The sequence below is a fragment of the Dryobates pubescens genome, chromosome 7, assembly GCF_014839835.1.
Source record: "Dryobates pubescens isolate bDryPub1 chromosome 7, bDryPub1.pri, whole genome shotgun sequence".
Taxonomy (NCBI): domain Eukaryota; kingdom Metazoa; phylum Chordata; class Aves; order Piciformes; family Picidae; genus Dryobates; species Dryobates pubescens.
In genome coordinates, this window is record NC_071618.1 from 13,345,476 (window position 1) to 13,367,211 (window position 21,736).

At 38.2% G+C, this 21,736-nt stretch overlaps 1 protein-coding gene across 2 annotated transcripts in view; it reads right to left on the bottom strand.

Annotated features, from left to right (window-relative positions):
• Positions 1 to 21,736, bottom strand: part of TPP2 (tripeptidyl peptidase 2) — a 62,113-nt gene that overhangs the window by 39,807 nt on the left and 570 nt on the right. For both annotated transcript variants that reach the window (XM_054162904.1, XM_054162903.1), the window contains exons 2-15: positions 13,873 to 14,001; positions 12,696 to 12,791; positions 12,245 to 12,349; positions 11,666 to 11,790; positions 10,780 to 10,943; positions 8,602 to 8,756; positions 7,573 to 7,649; positions 6,930 to 7,057; positions 6,492 to 6,591; positions 4,365 to 4,513; positions 4,114 to 4,229; positions 2,241 to 2,409; positions 1,170 to 1,327; positions 568 to 644 (exon numbers count right to left, since the gene is read on the bottom strand). In XM_054162904.1, coding sequence (XP_054018879.1) covers positions 568 to 644; positions 1,170 to 1,327; positions 2,241 to 2,409; positions 4,114 to 4,229; positions 4,365 to 4,513; positions 6,492 to 6,591; positions 6,930 to 7,057; positions 7,573 to 7,649; positions 8,602 to 8,756; positions 10,780 to 10,943; positions 11,666 to 11,790; positions 12,245 to 12,349; positions 12,696 to 12,791; positions 13,873 to 14,001 — 1,748 coding nt within the window. The remainder of the gene's footprint in view (positions 1 to 567; positions 645 to 1,169; positions 1,328 to 2,240; positions 2,410 to 4,113; positions 4,230 to 4,364; positions 4,514 to 6,491; positions 6,592 to 6,929; positions 7,058 to 7,572; positions 7,650 to 8,601; positions 8,757 to 10,779; positions 10,944 to 11,665; positions 11,791 to 12,244; positions 12,350 to 12,695; positions 12,792 to 13,872; positions 14,002 to 21,736) is intronic.

Below are 21,736 nucleotides of genomic sequence, written 5' to 3' on the forward strand. Positions count from 1 at the left end.
GTAAGGTATGTAAAAAGCAACATTTCTATGAATGACTTTTTTCCCTCAGGGCAGATTATCCACTGAATAGATTTAACAAAACAATCTTTCCTATCAACATCACTGAAGTCCTATGTTTAAACCAATGGTGAGCACAATAGAGCAAATTCAGAAAATTAGTATTAAAGGCGTGATGGAAGCTTACTCCAATGTTCACCTGCCAAATAATGCCTCCTACCTTTATGTACTGTACTCCATGAGATGCAAATGAAAATAATGGAACTCCAGTTGACCTATGAGTATACTCATGGATATTTTGGTCAACCAGTCAGAAGTCACATGTCCTGGGTGGACCAGGAAACTGCTGCCACTGTGGCTAAGCCAAACACTGTTTCCTGACTACTAAGACCAAAACTACAAAAAAGCCACTGCTGTAGGTATTTTCAGGTATCTGTTCCCTTATGAAAGTCAGTAGCAAGTTCAAGAACTCCCAGAGAAAGAAGGTAGTGAAATAAATGACAAGTGAAATGGGTACAGAAAACTGAACTTAAAGAATACAGATAGTGCCAGCAGATAAAGTTTACTGACCTTGTTGGTATAATAACAGTTATTGGAACTCTGAACAGAGGGCCTGCATTAGGCATTGCTATATCATATCCACACACCTAAAAAAACCCAAAATGCAGACACTAAAAATCTTCAAAATCACATTACAGAAGACAACATTAAAAATACTCTGCAAATAGTTTAAATTCAATCTTTGTAGTTATCACTGAAGAAAAAAAATTGAGAGATTAATCTTTATTTGACCACTGTTATCCTAGAAAGAGTAAAGCAGGAATATTCATCAAGAGAAAACTCAAACACATTAGATTCTACACTTAAACTCATTTCAATCTTGCCCCAAAAGCTTTCAGTTCACATCTGATAAGCCATATATCAAAAGCTTCACCTAAAATTCAGCTCACAATTTGTTCCAAACAGTTTTATTATTTTAGTTCAGCTATTTTTAAGTGTAACTATTGCTGAACCCTGGATTGAGCCTGTATAGTGAGATGGCATGGCAGTATTTTCTGGACTGTATGACACAAAGCTTTTATAAAAGTAATTTTTAAGGAAATAAAAGTTGACAGAGATGCATGTAAAAGAAAGAGCACATAATCTTGCTTAGAACACTGAAACTTCAATACCTCTGTATAATGCAATCCTTCTCTCAGGCCACGCGGATCCACACGAACATTTATATGTCGGCATTGGTTCATAAGCTCTAAATGACTAGGACACTGGACCCATGGTGCATTGGAAGTTAAAGCTAAATGAAGCTGGAGAGATATTCTTTCAGTGTTTTCTGTCAAGACATGAATTTTTAAAAACCCAGTTCAATAACATGTGTCCATACTCTACTATGACATAGTATTTGCTATTAAAATGTACACATCAATAAAATGTAAGAGGAATCAATTGGTTAGGGCTTGATTCATACTCTGTATTCCTCACAATAAACTCACCTCTTTGTCACATGTCAACATGTGGGAACACTGGTTTTATGAAAGGAATTATTCTTAGTAACAAGTTGTCACAGGGATCAATTTATATTCTTCTAACACCATGTAATTCAGTTTCTCAGTGAGTTTAAATTTGTATTTAATAATGTAAAGCAGGGCAAAACAGTTTGAGAAAAAGTAAAACTTTATTTGTATGAGTTACCTTTACCCTGCTAGTAACTAACTAAAATCTATTTATCAATTGCCTTTAGACATATTTGTCTATCCATTATTAGACACCAAATGTATTTCTGGTTTGTTAAACAAAGAGTTTTTGCAAGTCCAAATCTAGAATTTACTCTAAGATGACACACAGGGTTAAATTCTTTCATCTTTAGAACAATAATCATCCTGTGTTTAGAGTTATCTACAATAAACCCCATTAAGTTCTATAATTTCATGAAATATTAGGGCTATCTAATTATTTATGTATTTTTCCTTAGCCTCATAACATAATTTTAAATTTCTTCACAGCAAAGAGATCCTTTTTACAGTGAGAAGATGCATGAAGCAACAAAATCACCCGATGCAGTTAGAAGTCTGAGGTTACAATGGAAAAGTTTGTTAGCTGCGCGCCTTCGTTCACGATGAACTGTAGAGTTGCACTTACTGCTTTTACATTATAGATTCCTATCACTCCTCATTATCACAGCTTTTCTGTTTACAGATTATAGCTTGCTTCCTCACTCCCCACTGCATACAAAAACTCTTTCCTACCTGTATTCTCAGGAAAGACTGGTTCTATGCCAACCCCATGATCAGAAGGTGCAGCTATCTGGACAGGATCTCTGAGGTAGATTCCACGGTTGCTGCCAACGGTAACTGTAAAGCCTATGTTACTTGTGAATGATGAATTCTGAATGAGGTAGTCATAGGCTTTATCAACCTGTTAGAAAGAGCACATTTTAAAAATTTCAACTCAATATTATCTTCAATAAGATGTGGTCAGGAAGCACAGCAACAAAACCACTCTACCTGAGCTACACTGATTGCACTTTACATGATACTCAGTACGGAAAATCAGGCAACTCTTTTTTTCAGTCTGCCACAGCCACACAGAGGACAGAAAGAACATAAAACCCCCCAAAAAACAACCAAACTTCTAGTTCTCCTTTGTAATAAACCTCTAAAAAATATGCTAAACAAAAATTTGGCTTCAGAGACAACTTCAAAGGCCTAGACCTATTATACTAATTTAGGTGCATGGTCACATGCGGAGCAACACACTAGTTAAGCATTTAAATCTTTTATAGAAGTTGAGCAGCTCAGACATAGCAACATGTAATACCCATGCAAGTTTTATATAATGATATGAAATAAAAGAATGAGGTCATGAACTCCAGCCATGAATTTAACTAAATGAGCTGTCACAGTGAACTTCAATGACACATTCACCTTTTTGTTTTAAGGATACTATTCTACTGACTCCAAAAATACATTCTCTTCTATTTCAGTGAGTTCCCAGTGCACACTAGGGCACTCTCCTTTGAGACAACAGGACATACAACAGCCTCAGATAAGTCTCAGTAATGTTTTAACACATGCTTTCATTACAGGCAACTAAATTATAGGATATGACTATACTTTGTACTTTTCAGTAGCAATGTGATTTTGTTTGGGTGTTGGGTTTGTTTGGTGTTTTGTGGGGTGGTTTTTGTTTGTTTGGGGTTTTTTTTTTGATAGGGCTGTTGGAAAATGCTTACAAAATTTAATTAGCTTGGGCAGCTTGTGCCATCTCAGCAGTTTAACCATACCCTTATTGCTTGTAACTAAGAGTCTTTGCATCCTTATCACTGAAGCCCCCCCATACATTCAACTCAGTGTTATAAACATATTTAGCAGGTATTAACTACTTGAGCTAAGTATTGAATATCTCTAGAGCTAAGTATTTAATATCTACCAGCTTTAAGAATGAGAGCAAGATCTCAGTACCTCTGGCTAGGATGGGAGTGAATGTCAGAAAAAAAATAAAATCATCAACAGCTCTTTAAGAATCTAAGATTATGCATAGGGAGACTGTATGATGAAGACAACAAATAAAAGGATCACATCACAGATTTCCAACATACTTAAAGGCCCACAGACACGACAGAACACTCAATTTCTAGTTCAGGCCCAGAGCAAAGTCATCAGACAATTGCAGCTACACTGCTTTGTGAAACAGCGTGGGTCTCTGTATTATCACTGCCCAGAACTTACAGTTCCAACTTCTGTCTGCACAGAGCAAGTCCAGCTCTCTCTGACAATAGCATAAACATACTGGGACATTACAACAAAATTTAGGCATCCAAATGCACATGTGGGTGATAAAAAAACCACATCCCACTTTCATGTCCACATACTTTTCTGATCAGTCTAAGAATGTGCCTATTCAACATTTATTCTACAGTAACTGCATGCAGAAACTGAAAGAACTGCCTCATTCCTCCTCCCCTCCCACTATGTTCCCTTCTCCCTCAACCAGACCAGAGAATCAAGTAGTATGGGAGCAAATCAAGTGAGCTCATCTAGAGAGCTATGCTTTTTTTGTGATTTAGTTTTCCACTAACAGTTATTCATATTATGCCTTTTTTCAGCCCCTAGCAAATACCTGAATAATACCATGTCCTTGTGCAAATACTTCTATGTTTTCAGCTCTCACTGCAGTATTTTCTAAAGCTCTTCTGACAGAATGAACAGTGTAATGAATATCATTAGCTTTGAGTCCTGAAATAAAAAATAAGGGTATTACTGGAGACAACAAAAAAATTAAAGAAAACAACAACTGTAACTTTTAAGAGAGGAAAAAATATCTAACTTCTTTTAAACTACGCATGTACACTTAGCATTGTAGCACATTACCTGACAATACCAAAGCAATGCCTCCACATGCATTGGGGGAAGACATGGATGTGCCATTCATGAGTTGTGTTCCTCGCAAAGTCCAGTTTGGAACAGAAGCAATAGCACCTCCTGGGGCACTGATACTCACTCCAAGGGCTCCATCAGTGCTAGAGTTAAAACACCAAGGTTGAAAACATTTTAAATGCATAGAAGAGCAGGGGAAAAAAAAAGAAAATAATTTTAGCTTTAGGTAACACTCACAAGTATATTACTTCACTAAATCCATTAAATCCAAGAAAAAGCATGCTATGAAGTAGCAATTAAAAATGACAAAGATCGTCCTTCACCTATTCACCAGGCTTCAGTTTAATCAGCAGAATATCTTCTGGGATTGAGTTAAAAAATGCACACAAGCAAACCTATGAAACACTTCAGTACATTAATTGGTGCTTTATATAACCCATTTAACAGTTACTATTTTCTAGAAAATTTTTTTTCTGCTTTTGCCTAAGACAAAAAAAACCCCAAACACCACTCCAGGTCAAGAGGTGGGTCAGAGTAGCTGGGCCTAGGTCACCTTTCGTTCTTGTTCAAGCATATCTGGAGAATGGAGTGAGTACCTGTCACACAGTTAAAGCAACTGTTTTCAGCTGTATGGACCAGGTAAGACTCCATCTTACAAAGATTGTACTGCTTAAGTGTCCTTGAGCAATCCTTAATAGCTTTGTATCTGAGCTATTAAGTTCTGTGGAGAAGCACAGTTTTCAGGATTTTATACCCCACACTAACAGCTTCATGGGTGTAAAAATCTATCTCAGAATACTCAGTCAGATATGGTAGTGTAACACTTTGACATTATTTTATGACAGGCCTATATAAACAACAGCTTCTGTATTGTGACACCTTTGGCCAAGAAATGTACCACGTATCTGCCTAAAAGCCTCCACTGCTCACTGAGACAGACTAATCCTCTAACCCAATCCTGCTCTAGCAAAGCTTTATGAACTCTCCAGTCACCTGCATCTTGCAGCCTACATAAAAAGGAATCTCCTTTGGCCGAACTCGAGCCTTTCAGTTAACAAATACCCATTCTGACTATAAGTATATGAGTTAATCAATATTTATTACAAATATTTCTACCTTCCTCTGCTGAAGGCCTGTAAATATAGAATTAACCAGGTTAGAAAAGACCTTCGAGATCATCAAGTCCAACCTATCGCCCAACACCATCTAAGCAACTAAACCATGGTACTAAGTGCCTCATCCAGTCTCTTCTTAAAAACCTCCAGTGATGGTGACTCCACCACCTCCCTGGGCAGCCTATTCACCACAACAACTTAACAGCCAATGCTAATAGTGAAGTATTTGATATGCAACTAGCAAATAAACCAAGGACCAATCTCAAGCTTTATTTGTTATGTTTGCCTTCACCCAATACTATCATGGGCTAAACTACAAAAGACATCATACAGTAACTCCACAACTCACAAGAGTAAGTCCAAAGACTCAGAGAAGTAAGAATTCAGAAAGACTTTTTTTCTTCTTTTGTGTACCACATTACTTTCAAATGTTTCTGAGACATGAGATAAAGACAGAAGCTTCCACTGCCCCTAAATTATCTTTTACAAATCTCTGAGAAGTTTTCTATGATATTAGGTAGGAAAGTACTTTCTCCTCCACAGTCACACCTCTACCACACTCAAGCGAAACCCTTCAGTAAGTTGTATCATCAAAGCAGTGTTGCTGAAGCAAGAATTAACACCACTGCAGTAATACTATTTCTTTTAACACTCAACACTATCAGTGAATTTAACTTCACCACACTGAAGTAAACTAATGCTACAGAAAAAACTCTGAAAAAAAAATTCAGAAGAAGAACAAATATCCAAACAACTTATCAAACATTTTTCATCTCTGAATAGGTTTGCACTCATCTACATACAGGCTGTACCAAGGTATTTCAGTGGTCCTCTCACAGGAGCTCTAGAGCCCAACATACAAAGGCCTTCCAAGAACAGCAGGCTACCTATGCTCTTCCCATGGTTGAGAAATACTTTTAGTCTGGTATTAATGACCAATTTTCATGCTTTTAATTACATAACCTGAACCCCAAAGTAATGAATTTGTTCTTTCAGAAGAACCTACCTAGGTCCTCTGGATGACCAAGTATACTGATTTGCTGGCAGTTTCTCTCTCAAAGAGTATTCAGCAACCATCATGTCAGGTGATACATAGGCACCAACACCTGCATAAAACATACAAGCATTTTAGATTTATAATCAATTTTTATTACAAGCAAAAATAAAAGATTTCTGTGTTTTAAGTTCCAAGAGATGAATTTTTGCTTCCCATTTAAAAATGGAAATACATATTTCCCCTCTCATTAAATCCAGATACTTTTACAAAGCAAGTGTAAAAGCAGCATGCTATACAGTAATAATGCTGATGGTCATACAGTGTAATACTGAACTATGTAAAATTCAAACCTTCGTTTTAATTCAACTGGAATAGAATGCATTCCCTGTCTACATTTCTTGAAACTGAATGCTGTAAAAAAAAAAGTTTTCTAAGTAAATTTTTTACCTATTACACTAGATGTAGTTCCACCTGGACATCCTACTGTAGAAAGGCAAGGGCCATTATTTCCTGCACTCGAAACATAAATCACATTGTGCTTCCACACTGCTTCATTAATTACTTCACAAATTCTCCTGACGTAAGTTAAAAAAAAAAAAGAAAAAAGAAATTATTTAATCAACAATATTTCTTTCTTCCCACAGGACAAAATTCCTGTTTCTAGCAGAATCTTTGTGACCAGTCACAGAGCAAGAAATACTATGCAGCACTCTTCCCATACACAGCAGAGGCAGTTCCAGTACAGAAGCTGACCACAAACAAAACCTGAAAGCTTTTAGTGGTAAAAGTAGCAACAGTTGTGTAGCAATATTAGGTCATCACTTAATATGTAGGGTTTTTTTGGTCATTTCAATGACAAAAACATTATTATTCTAAAATATTTATACTATAAACTAGTGTCACTTCAAAGTTTACTTAACTGCTGAAATTTATTTTTAACTTTTGGAAGTTAAAATTCTAAACTGCACCAGGTCAATGCATATGAACCATTTGGACCTGGACAATTCATTCTTACAGACCGTTCCCTTACACAAAGCTCACCAAATAATTCCACTTTCAAGTATTTTATATTTACCACAGTAGTACTCACCCAGCGTTTGGCCAATGTGTTGCCTCTCCATAGCTATAGTTGACAAGATCACACTTGTATTTTATTGCTTCTATCATCTGATGAAGCAAAAATAAAAGCCAAAATACATACCAGTCATAGAGTAAGTCAATTAAAGAACAGCAAAAAGCATCTGCTTAAACTGATCTGCCACACATCTAAGAAAAAAGGTATAAGTTTCTTTTGACTCTACAAAAGAAAGTAAATAATTACATTTACTTCAGTGAGTTAAGCAGTATTTTCCCAGTGAACAACCAACCATTCCTTGAACAACAAATCTTATTACAACTTGGAACACAGAAAGGAATTAGGACATTATCCTAAGAGAAAACTGCAGGCATCATTAGCATTGTCTCAAATACTTGTTTTCAGTAGCGAAAGAGTCTCCTTTTCTGGGCAGTTTAGTTCAATTATATAGAAAGTAAAAAACATTATATGTGTGTATCTTGCTACAGCAAGATATTCTATGGACCACAAATACTAAGGTGATGGGGGAAAATTGTATATGGAAAAGGTCTCAGGCCTTTAATTTCATCATTACAAATGAAAGATATTTTCCTCTCTCAAGAACCACATTTAAAATTAATTAATCTCTATTCTACATTTAAGTATTCTAGAGTTATCTAAGTAGCTATAAAGAAGTCACAACACAGCATAATGAACTTCAAATATGCATACAAGTAACCTAGCCTATGTGTTGAGCTAGCCCGACACACTGCAACTCTTCCAGTCTGAAAACTATTGAAAGCTCTCTGTGCAACAGAAGTCTTGTTTTGTAGTAAAGCATTATTCTTGAGATGTATTTAGAAACAAATTCTAGTTGGTTTTGGTTGGGTCATCTTTGGTTTGCATGGTTTTTTGTTTGTTTTTAGATGAAGAGGGTTCCCCCCCCCGGCCCTTGGAAACACTATAGAACCAGAAAAACCACAGCCTGTAAGTACAGCAGAAAGGGTTCCACAAGTCTATAATAAAGTCACACTACTGAGATTGTTTATTCACTGAAATACCTACAGCTCTTATCAGACCAGTGCCAGTTTCCATTGTACTTAATCTTGTATCACCGATCTTGATTGCAAGAATCTGAGCTCCAGGAGCCACACCATTTCGTTCTGGTTCTTCTGGAAAGTATCCAGCAGCAATGCTAGCCACATGTGTTCCATGAGCTCCTAAGCAAATGAAAAGTTGTATCACTGTATGTTTAGTGAACTACATTTATACCAATTTAATACACTAGCGCTCAATTAATTCTCACTTACTGATCTACAAGTATACAAATCCAGTCAGGGGCCAGTTACAAGTGGTATACCCCAGAGTGTAACTCTGAGGCCAGTTCTGTTTAATATTTCTATCAACGAAATGGATGAGGGGATCAAGTGTGCTGTCAGTAAGTTTGCAGATGACATCAAGTTGTGAGGGAGCACTGATGTACTTTAAGGTAAGAAGACTTCACAAAGGGTCCTGAACAAGCTGGATCAATGAGTCGAGGCCAATAGCATGAGGTTCAACAAGGTCCAGTGCTGGGTCTTGCACTTGGGTCACAACCACCCCATGCAATGATGCAGGGCTGGGAAAGAATGGCTGTAAGGTTGCCTAGCAGAAAATGAACCTGGAAGTGCTGGCTGAAATTCAGCTGAATATGAGCCACCAGCATGTTCAGGTGGCCAGGAAGGCCAACAACATCCTGGCATCCTGGAAGTGAGGCCAGCAGGACTAGAAGTTTTTTCCCTGCACTCAGCACTGATGAGGCTGTAGAACTGTTTTCAGATCTGGGTCCCTCACTACAATGATATTGAGTTGACAACAGGGTAACAAAGCTGAGAACAAGTCCTGTGAATGTCAGATGAGGGAACTGGGGTCTGGAGAAGAGGAGGCTCAGGAGAGACCTTAGCACCTTCTGAGCAGAGACTGGATATTGCTACCTGAAAGAAGGTTGTAGTGAGGTGGGTGTTTGACTGTTCGCCCAAGCAAAAAGTGATAGGACAAGAGGAAATGGCCTCAAGTTGCACTAGGAGAGGCTTACATAGGAAAAATTTCTTAACCAAAAGGTTTGTCAAGCACTGGAACAGGCTAGCCAGGTAAGAAGCTGAAATCACCACCCCTGGAGGTATTTAAATTTTGTGGCACCTAGGGACATGGTTTAGTTGTGGACTTGGCAGTAGGTTAGCAGTTTGATTCTATGATCTCAAGTGTCTTTTCTAAGATAAATGACTCTTTGATTATATAAAATGAGCTCAGGGTTCAAATCACTTAATAAATGTTATTATACTAAGGGAAAAAAAGAAAACCAAACAGCACCAATCTTCAAAATAAAACAACTTTTTGAGGGAAGAATGGAAGCGGCAGGCAGGCAGAAAGGAAGTGTTCATTTAGTTCCAGTTACAAAAGTTACTGAAGTGGCTCAACACTTCCTACTCGAAGTTATGAAAATTATTCCTGAGATGACTTAGTGAGATTAGGAAAAAAAGTAGAAATAGAGTAGTATGGAAGTACAAAAAAAACCCAAAAACAAACACACACTCAAATCTCTCAAATTGCCATCAATTTAGAAATCAGAAATGCTTCTTTGGTTCTACTGATATGGAACCATTTCAGGAAGAAATTAAGAGAATTTTTCCCATCAAAGATATCTTTATCACCTTAACCCTCAGGATGCTTCTAAAACACAACATGATTTTATAAAGAATACACATGAGAGTGGAACTACAGCTATAGTGATACCTGCCATCACAAATAAATTTAGATAAACCAAAATAAAGATTAATATCCCCTCTGCTCATGAATGTTTTATTTAAGATTCTTAAACTATACAAGCACAAAGCCCAGCAACTAAAAATGAATCACCCCCCTCTATTTAAGAAGCAAAACAAGAAAAGGCACTTTCTATTTTAGGCTTTAAGATGCATGAATATCTGAAAGAATACCTGTGTATACATATTCTATATATAGATGCATATGAACACCAAGTTTACAGTATTTCACACAAAAATGGAAGCATCTTTGGTAATGAGCTGTAACTATAGGTTTAATTCAGGTAATATAAATACTGATCTTGTCAGATGTCTTAATAGAGTTCATTACTATGACAATCTTGAGCCATCCCAAGTACCAGAATCAAGACTCAGTACAAAATTGTTTCTTTTCATGTGATCTACACAGCAGCAAAATTTTCTTAAGATTACTTTCACTTACCTCCACTTGTGACAATAGAAAGAAGGTTTCCATCATCATATATATTCACAGAATAATTCAGCATCTCAGATGTTCCAAAAGATCCATATTCCTGAGCTTCTTTATAGGTTCTCAGCACTGTACAGTTAGTCAAGTCACCACTCTCACTTGTATCTATGCAGGCTCTGTTGACAAAAAGAAAGACAATTTTTGAGATGCTGTAAACTTGCAGTTATTCCCCTAATCCCCCGCTCCAGCAGAGTACCACAAACACTTCAAGGAGTCTAATTCTGTATTTATGGTATCTTACTTAAGTCAGTATTTTTAAGCCTAGTTGTTTACACTTAGAGAGATATCTTTGTAGCTTCCCAAAATAATTTTCAAACGGTACTAAATTCAAATAAATCTGTTATAAATAAATAAATTTTCGGAAAGCAAGTACAAGGAAATTCAGGCAACTTCTTTAAGGAAGAAATTTTACTAGCTAGCTGTTCGGCGCAGGGACACAAACACCTCAAGTCTTACCTGCTGTTTTGTATGATGCATATTATCAGTCATAAACTGCCATACAACACCCTGAAGTTTGTGCAAAGACTTCAGCTTTGTATAGGGTTGTTTTTTTCCCTTCCTATCACCAATGGATACTCAAATCTGTTTTACTGTACTTCAAAGGAAAATTTCACAGGTTTACACTTTATATCATTCTATCTTTAAAAAAATCTCATTCTATGTCATCTTCATCTGGGAGTGGAACTTTGTCAAGAAACTCAAATGACACAGCAGGACTAAAGCAAATAATACTTAAGACCTCTATAAAGACAGTAGATTTAAAAGTTAACCCAGTATTCAATGCCCACTGTTGTTTTCTGTGTAAGACAAGACATTTTAGACAAGTTTAGGCATTTACCTCCAAGTCTCACCATCATTCCATACCAAACAATCGTACACTGGGCCAGGATCACTGTATTTTTTCTCAAAAGAATTCAACAGTTCAACCTGATTTTGAAGCTCTTCCTTTATTAGCTTATTTACCTAATAATGCAATAAAAACACAGAGTATTTTAAAAATGATTACAAGATAGGTAATCCTATATCCCTCTGTCATGCTACATGTGCTTCATTACTTCATCAAGAATCTAAGACTACCTTAGGACCCACAAACACACAGAATTTAAGTTATATGCTTTTGAAGACAAACTATTTTTGGCCTATTATGCATAACTATTTCCACAAAAGATCATGTTAATATAAAAATAAGACTTACTAAAAATATACTAAGATGTATTTGAAGTAATACCCTTTTCATAGTTGACAATACTGAACAAATCAAACAACCATCTTTATAAAGACTTTAAATTACGATATGCTAGGAAGTTATTTGCCAGAATAATCACTTTTTTTTCCTTTACCGATCTAATACACTTTACTCCTCTCCGCCAGTAATAAACTGCGGCAAACGAGTTTACAAATTTAGACTTATACAAACCTGGGAGGGAGAGCTATGAGCAGCATCGAATTCTTCTTGTTTCCTACAGGCCTCTGCTAGAGCCAGTCTGTGAACTGGATCCCAGAGCTTTTCCTTGCGTTCTTTCTGTAAAATAAAAATCCAATTTGAGACAATAGCTAAAAAAGTTCAACACAATAGATAATTATCAATTACTACACAGAAAAGAAATGGCTACTAGTAATTTCTAGATTTTATGCCTCAATGGGCCACTTTGAGGAGAACCACCAGGCTGCTCTGGAAATTAAAAATAAAAAATCACTGAGGAAATTAATCATCTCAAAATTGAACAAAATTCAGTGAAATACTACTCAAGCACTGGAGAGCAGCCAACATATATTGGCAAATCACATACTGTAGTTCACTAAAAAAAAATTTATTGTTTTAACAGTGAAATAAGACTATACACCAGAAGAAAAATGTAATTCCTTACCTGAATCCTCTCCTTAAGTGCTTTAGGATAGATATCATACCCATTTTTTATACCAATGTGATATCTGCCTGAAGGATTTACCCAGTTTGTTGGAATCTACAGAAAAGTAAATTCAGAAACAGGTTAACTTACAGTGTAAAAAAAACAAACACTACCAAAACCAACATTGTGTGAGAGAGCTTAGTGGAACAGACTGTTGGTAATTTGAGTTCCTGTCTCCATGATGGTAACTATTACACTGTTTCAACAGCATGACAGGACAATTTGAATAGTTCCAAAGGAATCAGAATCAATTCACATGACACTGCCCACTGAACACCTTTAAGTATCAGTTGCCCTGATACTCTACTTTAAAAACATACAGCCCCATCAGTGACTTCATTGGGTAAAGGCCTGGGGAAATGATAGCACTATGTATGAAAAGAAGCACCCTAGCATGAAGGGATATTATGATTAGAGGTCATGACAAACATCCAAGTATCTGATTTCACATCTTCCTGCAGTTTTAACTTTCATCACATCCACTATTTGTAGGAACAACAGCAAAACAAAACAACAGATTCACCCTTACAATGATATTCAGTGCAAAATTCAGAAGCTGGTAACATAGAAAGATCCAAAGATCACCATTATTACCACATCAATGCAAGCATTCTATGAAGCACATGTCAGTAACACCAGCAGTGCTACAACCAAAATCTCTACCAGATCTCATCACATCTTTCTGAAAAGCCTACAACTTTCCTGCACTATTTATAGTGAGCCTACAAATTAAGTCCTCATAGATTTTTCAGTCTCTAGAACCATTTACCACAAGCTCAATAGGATTCTTCTTATAGTTTATACAAATGTGGAAAATACTAGCACTTTTAAAGCATGTTAGCATCTTTTCTTTATCCAACTTCCAGAAGTGTATCCCATACTGGTTTGAGTAATTATTATGAAGCCACTAACAAAACTCTCTGCACAACCCCTTTCAGCTATAAAGAACATTAAATACAAAGACACATGAAAAGTAGGATTATCAATCTCACATGAAGATGAACAAATATACTATTAGTTTTGGGTAAGATCTGGATAAAAGGAAGCGAGTTCTCAGCAACGTAGGTGCTAAACGTGTTGTTAAACATGAAAGAGACTGATGCCCAGTGGTGTGTCTGTACTACCAAATACTCACCTTTAAAGTTCTTCCAGAAAGACCAGTAATTTCTCCATCTTTAGGTTCTACAATGGTACATGTAGTTACATCACCACTGCCTGTTGTGTCAATTATATCAACTATCTTGGGTTTCCCATCAGTTGTAATCTGAAAATAGGAGCATAGAAAACATGAAGACGTAGTTGAGTATCCTTTAGTATAGAAACAAGTATATTTTAATAATAAAAAAAATAATCAAATACTCTTAAGCATCCAACTTTTAACTGAAAGACATAAAGCCAACTTGAAGTAAGCTAAATTTTCAATGAACCAGTGAACTAAGAGAAAAAGTCTATCTTCCTGGTTTATACAAATTCAGTAACTCCCTTCTATAAAGGATTTAGAAGGAAAACAAGTAAAAACACTGTTTCAACGAAGCACAGGAACCTCAATTAAAACCCAAGACTAGATTTCCCAAAACTACTATGTGTGTTCAAATTACTGCTTTACTGCTTTCATCCCACCATTCTGGCCATATTTTACAGTAATGAGTGCACAAATTTAACAAAATTAAAAGTGCTGAAGTACATGCTAAATACTCACAAACCTGAGCATCTTAACTGAGCTTAAACCTAAAATGAACACAAGGTAACATCATCTTACTTTTCATCTTTCAAGGACTCTGCTTTATGTTTTAACCAACCTGAAATGTTAGATGCTACGGCTATACACACCTAATAAAAGAGTATTTTTACCAGCCTAAGGAGAAAGAGAATTGACTAAGTCACCAAGAGTACAATTAAGATAATGTTTTAACATTTATCAAAAATATTCAATGTTACCTTCTTGCAATATACAGTAGCATTTTCCTGAAAGGCAGTATGAATTCAGAGGTACAGACCGCCTCTCCTATGAAGAAAGACTGAGAAAGTTGGGGTTGTTCAGCCTGGAGAAAAGACTGCAGGGGGAGCTTTTCGTGGCCTTTCAGTATTTGAAGGGGGCTTCTAAGAAAGATGGGGGGATACGTTTTAGCAGTGCCCACTGTGACAGGACAAGGGGAAATGGTTTTAAACTGAAAGAAGATAGACTTACATCAGATGTAAGGAAGAATTTTTTTATATTGAGGGTAGTGAAACACTGGAACAGGTTGCCCAGAAGTGCTACAATCTCCACCCCTAGAAACATTCAAAATCAGGTTACATGTGACCCTGAGCAACCTGATCTAAACATGTCCCTATAAACTGCAGGGGAGCTGGACTAGATGACCTTTAAAACTCTCTTCAATCCAAACTGTTCTATGACTCTATGAATTGTGCATATGCACCTATTTTCACAGTCCTACCTTACAGATTCATTTTGAAAAAAGAAAAAAAAAAAGTTCCAAACATCTCCTACCCACTAACTACACTGAAAGAGAATAAAAATTCTTCAGAAAAGCAGCAACATTTGTTGCTTTCCACCACTTAAATATTTGCTATCATTGCTATTAACCAGGGAACTACAGGCCAGTCTCACCTCTGTGCCTGGAAAGATCATGGAGCAGATCCTCTTGGAGGCACTACTGATTCAGAAGAATAGTGAAGAGGTGACTGGGAACAGTCAGCATGGCTTCGCCAAGGGCAAATCCTGCCTGACAAACCTGGTAGCCTTCTATGAACAGGTCACAACATTAATAGATGAGGGGCGAGCAACTGATGTCATTTACCTGGACCTGAGCAAAGCCTTCAACACAGTCCTGCACCACATCCTGGTCTCCAAACTGGTGACACATGGGTTTGATGGGTGGACCACTAGATGGATAAAGAACTGGCTTGATGCCTGCACCCAAAGAGTGGCTGTCAATGGGTCCATGTCCCAGTGGAGGCCAGTGACAAGCAGAGTCCCTCAGGGGTCAGTCCTGGGACCAGTCTTGTTTAACATCTTTGTCGGTGACATGGACAGTGGCATTGAGTGCACCCTCAGCAAGTTTGCTGGTGACACCAAGCTGTGTGGTGCAGCAGACATGCTGGAGGGAAGGGATGCCATCCAGAAGGAGCTTGACAGGCTGGAGAGGTGGGTACAAGCCAACCTCAGGAGGTTCAACAAGACCAAGGGCAGGGTCCTGCATCTGGGTTGAGGCAATCCCAGAAACAAATCCAGGGTGGGCAGTGACTGGCTGGAAAGCAGCCCTGAGGAGAGAGACTTGGGGGTGCTGGTGGACGAGAAGCTCAACATGAGCTCTCAATGTGCACTTGCAGCCCGGAAAGCCAATCAGATCCTGGGCTGCATCAAGAGAAGTGTGGCCAGCAGGTCAAGGGAGGTGATTCTCCCCCTCTCTCAGCTCTCCTGAGACCCCACCTGGAGTACTGTGTCCAGTTCTGGAGCCCCTATTACAAGAGGGATATGGATGTGCTGGAGTGTGTCCAGAGAAGGGCCACGAGGATGATCAGAGGGCTGGAGCACCTCTCCTATGAGGACAGACTGAAGGAGCTGGGGCTGTTCAGTCTGGAGAAGAGAAGGCTCCGAGGTGACCTAATTGTGGCCTTCCAGTATCTGAAGGGGGCCTACAAGAAGGCTGGGGAGGGACTTCTCAGGATACCAGGTAGTGCTAGGACTAGGGGGAATGGAATGAAGCTGGAGGTGGGGAGATCCAGGCTGGATGTGAGGATGAAGTTCTTCCCATGAGAGTGGTGAAGCCCTGGAATGGGTTGTCCAGGGAGGTCGTTGGGGCGCCGTCCCTGGAGGTGTTTAAGCCCAGACTGGACGAAGCTCTGGCCAGCCTGATCTAGTGTGGGGTGTCCCTGCCCATGGCAGGGGGGTTGGAACTAGATGATCCTTGTGGTCCCTTCCAACTCTGACTGATACTGTGATAGTATTATTCTCTATCAATTTAATGCTTGACATAACATACATGGCAGATTTGCCATGCTCTGGAATTACAAACTCAGGTGCTAGAAGTTAACAGCATAATCAAGTTGTTTCATGTAAGTCACATGGTGCCAAAATGACAACAAGCTTATCGTACCTCAACAAATAGGGACAAGTATTTTCAAGGTCAAACAGAACTTACACCCCCACACCTCCAAAAAAACCAGAATAACAATAAGCCATCTCCTACCAAATAAAACCAACCTTAAACAGCAGAAAAAACAAAACAGACCCCAAAACCCCCAACCAAATCCCAAACACATAGCAAACATAAAAAGGACATGAATTTCATTTCCCAGTATGTAAAAAAATACAGTTTTGAAGTAGTTTACGAAGGAAAAACTTCCATCACAAAAACAAACACTATGTTACTCTGTTCATATAAATTAATGTTCAGTTAAGAAAATTGTTAAAGCATGCAAAACTGGTAAAATATCAACTGATCGACAGTTTGAAAACTTACTTGGGAAATACAATGTGTGGGTATACATGGAATCATTGCTTTCAAAAGCCAGACTCCACTCACAGAAAATTCAAGAATTGCTTCAATAATGAAAAATAGAATATAATTAACCAGGTTGGAAAAGACCTTTGAGATCAGCAAGTCCAACCTATCACCCAACACCATCTAATCAGCTAAACCATGGCACCAAGCACCTCATCCGGTCTCTGCCTAAACACCTCCAGTGATGGTGACTCCACCACCTCCCTGGGCAGCCCATTCCAGTGGCCAATAACTCTTTCTGTGAAGAACTTCTTCCAAACATCCAGCCTAAAACTCCCCAGGCACAGCTTGAGACTGTGTCCTCTTGTTCTGGTGCAGTCTCAAGTGGCGCCAGAGGAAGTTTAGGCTCGAGGTGAGGAGAAAGTTCTTCACTGAGAGAGTCGTTCACCATTGGAATGTGCTGCCCAGGGAGGTGGTGGAGTCATCATCCCTGGAGGTGTTCAAGAGGGGATTGGATGTGGCACTTGATGCCATGGTTTAGTCATGGCGTCTGTGGTGACAGGTTGGACTTGATATTTTTAGTCTCTTCCAACCTTGGTGATTCTGTGATTCTGGTTGCCTGGGAGGAGAGTGTTGTAGACAGCAATAAGGTCACCCCTGAGCCTCCTCTTCTCCAGACTAAGCAACCCCAGCTCTCTCAGCCTCTCCTCATAGGGCTTGTGCTCCAAACCCCTCAGCAGCCTTGTTGCCCTTCTCTGGACATGTTCCAGCAACTCAGTATCGTTCCTAAACTGAGGGGCCCAGAACCGGACACAGTACATAAGGCGTGGCCTAACCAGTGCTGAGTATAGGGGCACAATGACTTCCCTGCTCCTGCTGGCCACACTATTCCTGATAAAGGCAAGAAACTCCAATCAGAATTGGACATTTTTCAGTATGTCTCTTATCAAAGTGAATTATTCAGTCAAAGAACAAGAAAATAAGAATGAGATGTAATCCAAGGTGACTTGTTTGAACCACACAAGTTATACTGCAACAGATGGTCAGAACACAGATTTATGCCATGGCAAACCTGGGTAGTTCTGAAAGTTGTTTCCTAGTCAGGAAGACAATTTGCAATTCCTACACTGTTCAACTATCTCCAAGCTGAACTGCAGGTACACACACTCAGGAGTCTGTCAATTATAACCAACATATCATCGTTGTTTGATCAGACAAGAAACACTTTCAGGTACAAAGGTCCAAGGTTCAGTTCCTAACAGCACTGACCTAGACAGGTTCATGGTCATTTACTTCAAGTAACTGATATGACTTCTTTTGCTGACATGAACTGCTGTTTGGCATACTGCCCACCAGTAGTAATGCTACAGTGAAATTTAAAAGTTCAGCTAGGTTTTCTTTTTCAAGTCTTTTAACAGAGGTTAAAAAAGATAATTAAAAAAGGGAACTTGATCAGTTATCTTGTAAGAACAGAAAAACACTCAAGTAATGAGCCCATTACAGACAGAATCTTATCTTTAATATCATGGTCTGCCTACAATCATCTGTAAAAAAAAAAAACCCTCTACTACTTTATAACTGAAAATTATTTTGTTGTTTCACTTTAGCTATTCATAAAGCAAATTAGTAAATTGACCACCAGAAAGATAATCCAAATAACCCTGGAAGTTGATCAGTATTAAAAAAAGTAGAGGTCCACTAGTATTTGTGACAATTCCAAATTAAAAGGCAAAGTTTGATGCATATGAGCATTTTTTTGCCAGACCACACAGGGCAATTAATTCCAACTGACAGCTATTGTGGCAACAAGAGATGAACAAGTTCTTCAGCACTTTGGTCACGGGACAGCTGACTGTCATCACAAATAAAGTAATTTTCAAGTAATATTTTTTTTAAACTCAGTGCTGAAAACCAAGTCAAACCAAACTAGCTGCTACTGCTGAAAGGTCATCTCAAAGTACAAGCTAATTTTAGTAAATAATAGTTCCAACAGGCACTTCACCAAATAAGCAAAATTGCAAGAAGTGGGTAAACTGGTTTATGTACCATGAAATATAACAAGAAACAACAGGGAAAGGACAGGGTGGGGTTGAACAAAGACTATACACCCACAGTCACAACACTCCATTAAGCATACTTTATCTGCCCACCTAAAATTTCATCAGCCACCATGCCTTAATGAGGAATTACAAGCCATGACCTGGTAGGTTAACAACAGGAAATAAGATTCTACTAAGAGAGCAAAAAACTAACACAAATTAAGAAAATAAACTGAACTTTATAACTGGCATCAACAGATGGAGTGTAAGGCAATGGAAGACAGGTGAAAAGAGTTGCCTTGCAGCCACAGTTGCTTTGAGGCCACCGGCAATAAAAGATTCAGAAAGAAAAGGAAAGTTAAGTTAGATTGACATTTTGTGTGGAAAAGCAAGCCAACCAATTAAAAAAACCAACAAAACAACACACTGATGTAAGATGGTTTGTTAAGTCCAGTACCTATTCTCTTCATAGCAGAGTGTGTCCATGGAGGAATGTAAACATAATGGTACTTCCCTGTTATACTCTGTCCCCAGATCTTTTTGTCCCTCAGTAGGTAATTGTATGCCATACTTTTATGGTATCAGTATTTATAAACCAAAGTGTAACATCAGAAAGCAAAGGAACCGTACCCAGGAATTATATGCCAAGGAGATTCAAGACATGAGATGTTTAATTTTGGCTAAGAATCTCACTATAGTCACAGCAAGATACTCATTTTGGCTTGTAATCATTATTGACATTAACCTGAACACAAACTTGTAATACCTGTAACCTTGCCACATGTAATGACTTCTTTTTCCTTTAAGCAACCAACTCATAGTTGCATAAACTCTAAATCCATGCCAGGCCAAGAACTGACAATAAGATTGACAATTAAGAAAAGAACAGCATCAGAGAAAACAGGGGGATAAAAAAAAAACCAAAAACTAATTAGGTTAGACACTACTTGTTACAGTACAACTGTCTTGCTGTAGTCTGTGCCCAGGACACTGTCTTCTTCCATGAGAGCAAAATGTAAACTGCTCAGTGCTCCACACAGCAAAAGGATATCCTCTTGCTGTAAAAAACACTTACAAAACTATTCTACAGACCATGTCTCCATTCCAGTTGCCTGAATGCTGGGCAATAAGCCTCTCTGTTTTGTAGTTTAACAAGTAGCCCAAGTCAAGCATATTGAGTAGCATGGAAAGAGCACACAGCTTCTTTACATCTTTCTCTAATATCCCTGCAAACTCACTCTCTCATCTGTTGCAAGATGAATCCCACTCCCTACACCACCTCAAAGTTCTCTACACATTTTTATTTCACTACCTGAATTTTTATGCTTTACATAAAAATAACATAGGTTGAAGAACACTGATGTGGTCACGACTGGAATCATGAGTGCTCATAATACCCCTTATCCTTTATGAAACTATCTCAAAACAAAGCTTCTCTCACCTGCCCATAAACTTGTACTTTTTTTTGGTCTTGGATTGACCACCCCACAGTTATAATCTCTAGAGATTTAAATTATTTTGGTTTCTTATGTGAAACTTCAAATCTATGCACATCCCATTTATATTCACTTCTTTCTAGTTGTCATTTACTACTTTCTGCTCTGGTTCTGGTACTATCTTGCTTGCTTTTTGGATAATCTTCTTTAAGCTTCCTCACTGCTATTCCACTTACCCATAGCTTTTGCCAAAAACACAAGTTCCATTCCAGATTAAATCAATCGAAGTTACAGCTGTCCAGTCCCTACTTCCACTCTACCAGCCCTCCTCACTTTCAGTTACCTGAACCCCATATGGAATTATTCAGAACAAAACTAATGATCTGCCAAGGTTAGGCCCCTGAACTAGGTCACCTAGGAGTAAATATCTCACGCCGGTGCCAAAGAAAGGGCAGAAACCAACACAAGCGCTGCTTAAATTAACACACACACACACACTAAAAAAAAAAAGGGCGACAACAGCAAGCAAGTTGCATACAACTTTCAAAGCTTCCTTTGGCACACGGAAAACATGTTGACAAGAAACTGGAAGCTGTAGTGACATAAAAAGCCAAGTACAAATGTGTGCAACTAAGAGATGTTAGGAAGCAAGAGTTAAAATAAATACAGAAGTAGTGAGAAATGCCAAAATTAAAATCACACACATGGATATTTACAAAACTGAGATCGAGAGCATAACAGCAATCACTGCAATTTGCGCGACAAAGCTAGCAAATAATAATAATAAAAAAAAAGCTGAAGGAACCAAAATTGAGACAGATTGTTACTGCAATAAAACGCACTGAGAGGTATGCAAATATTGCCAGAAATACACTTTTCATGTAAAAGAGCTAAGCCGCTGCTTGTAGCCTCAAGCTACCTACTGTTAAAGTAATGCTAAGGATTAACAAAGTATTCTTTCATGATGACTTCTAGGCAAAGATGACAGACATGGAAGTACCAAAACCCGACTCTAAATGGCCTAAAAGGTGAACCCTCGCACAAACATGCGAAGTGACCAGTGCGGAGCCCATCTA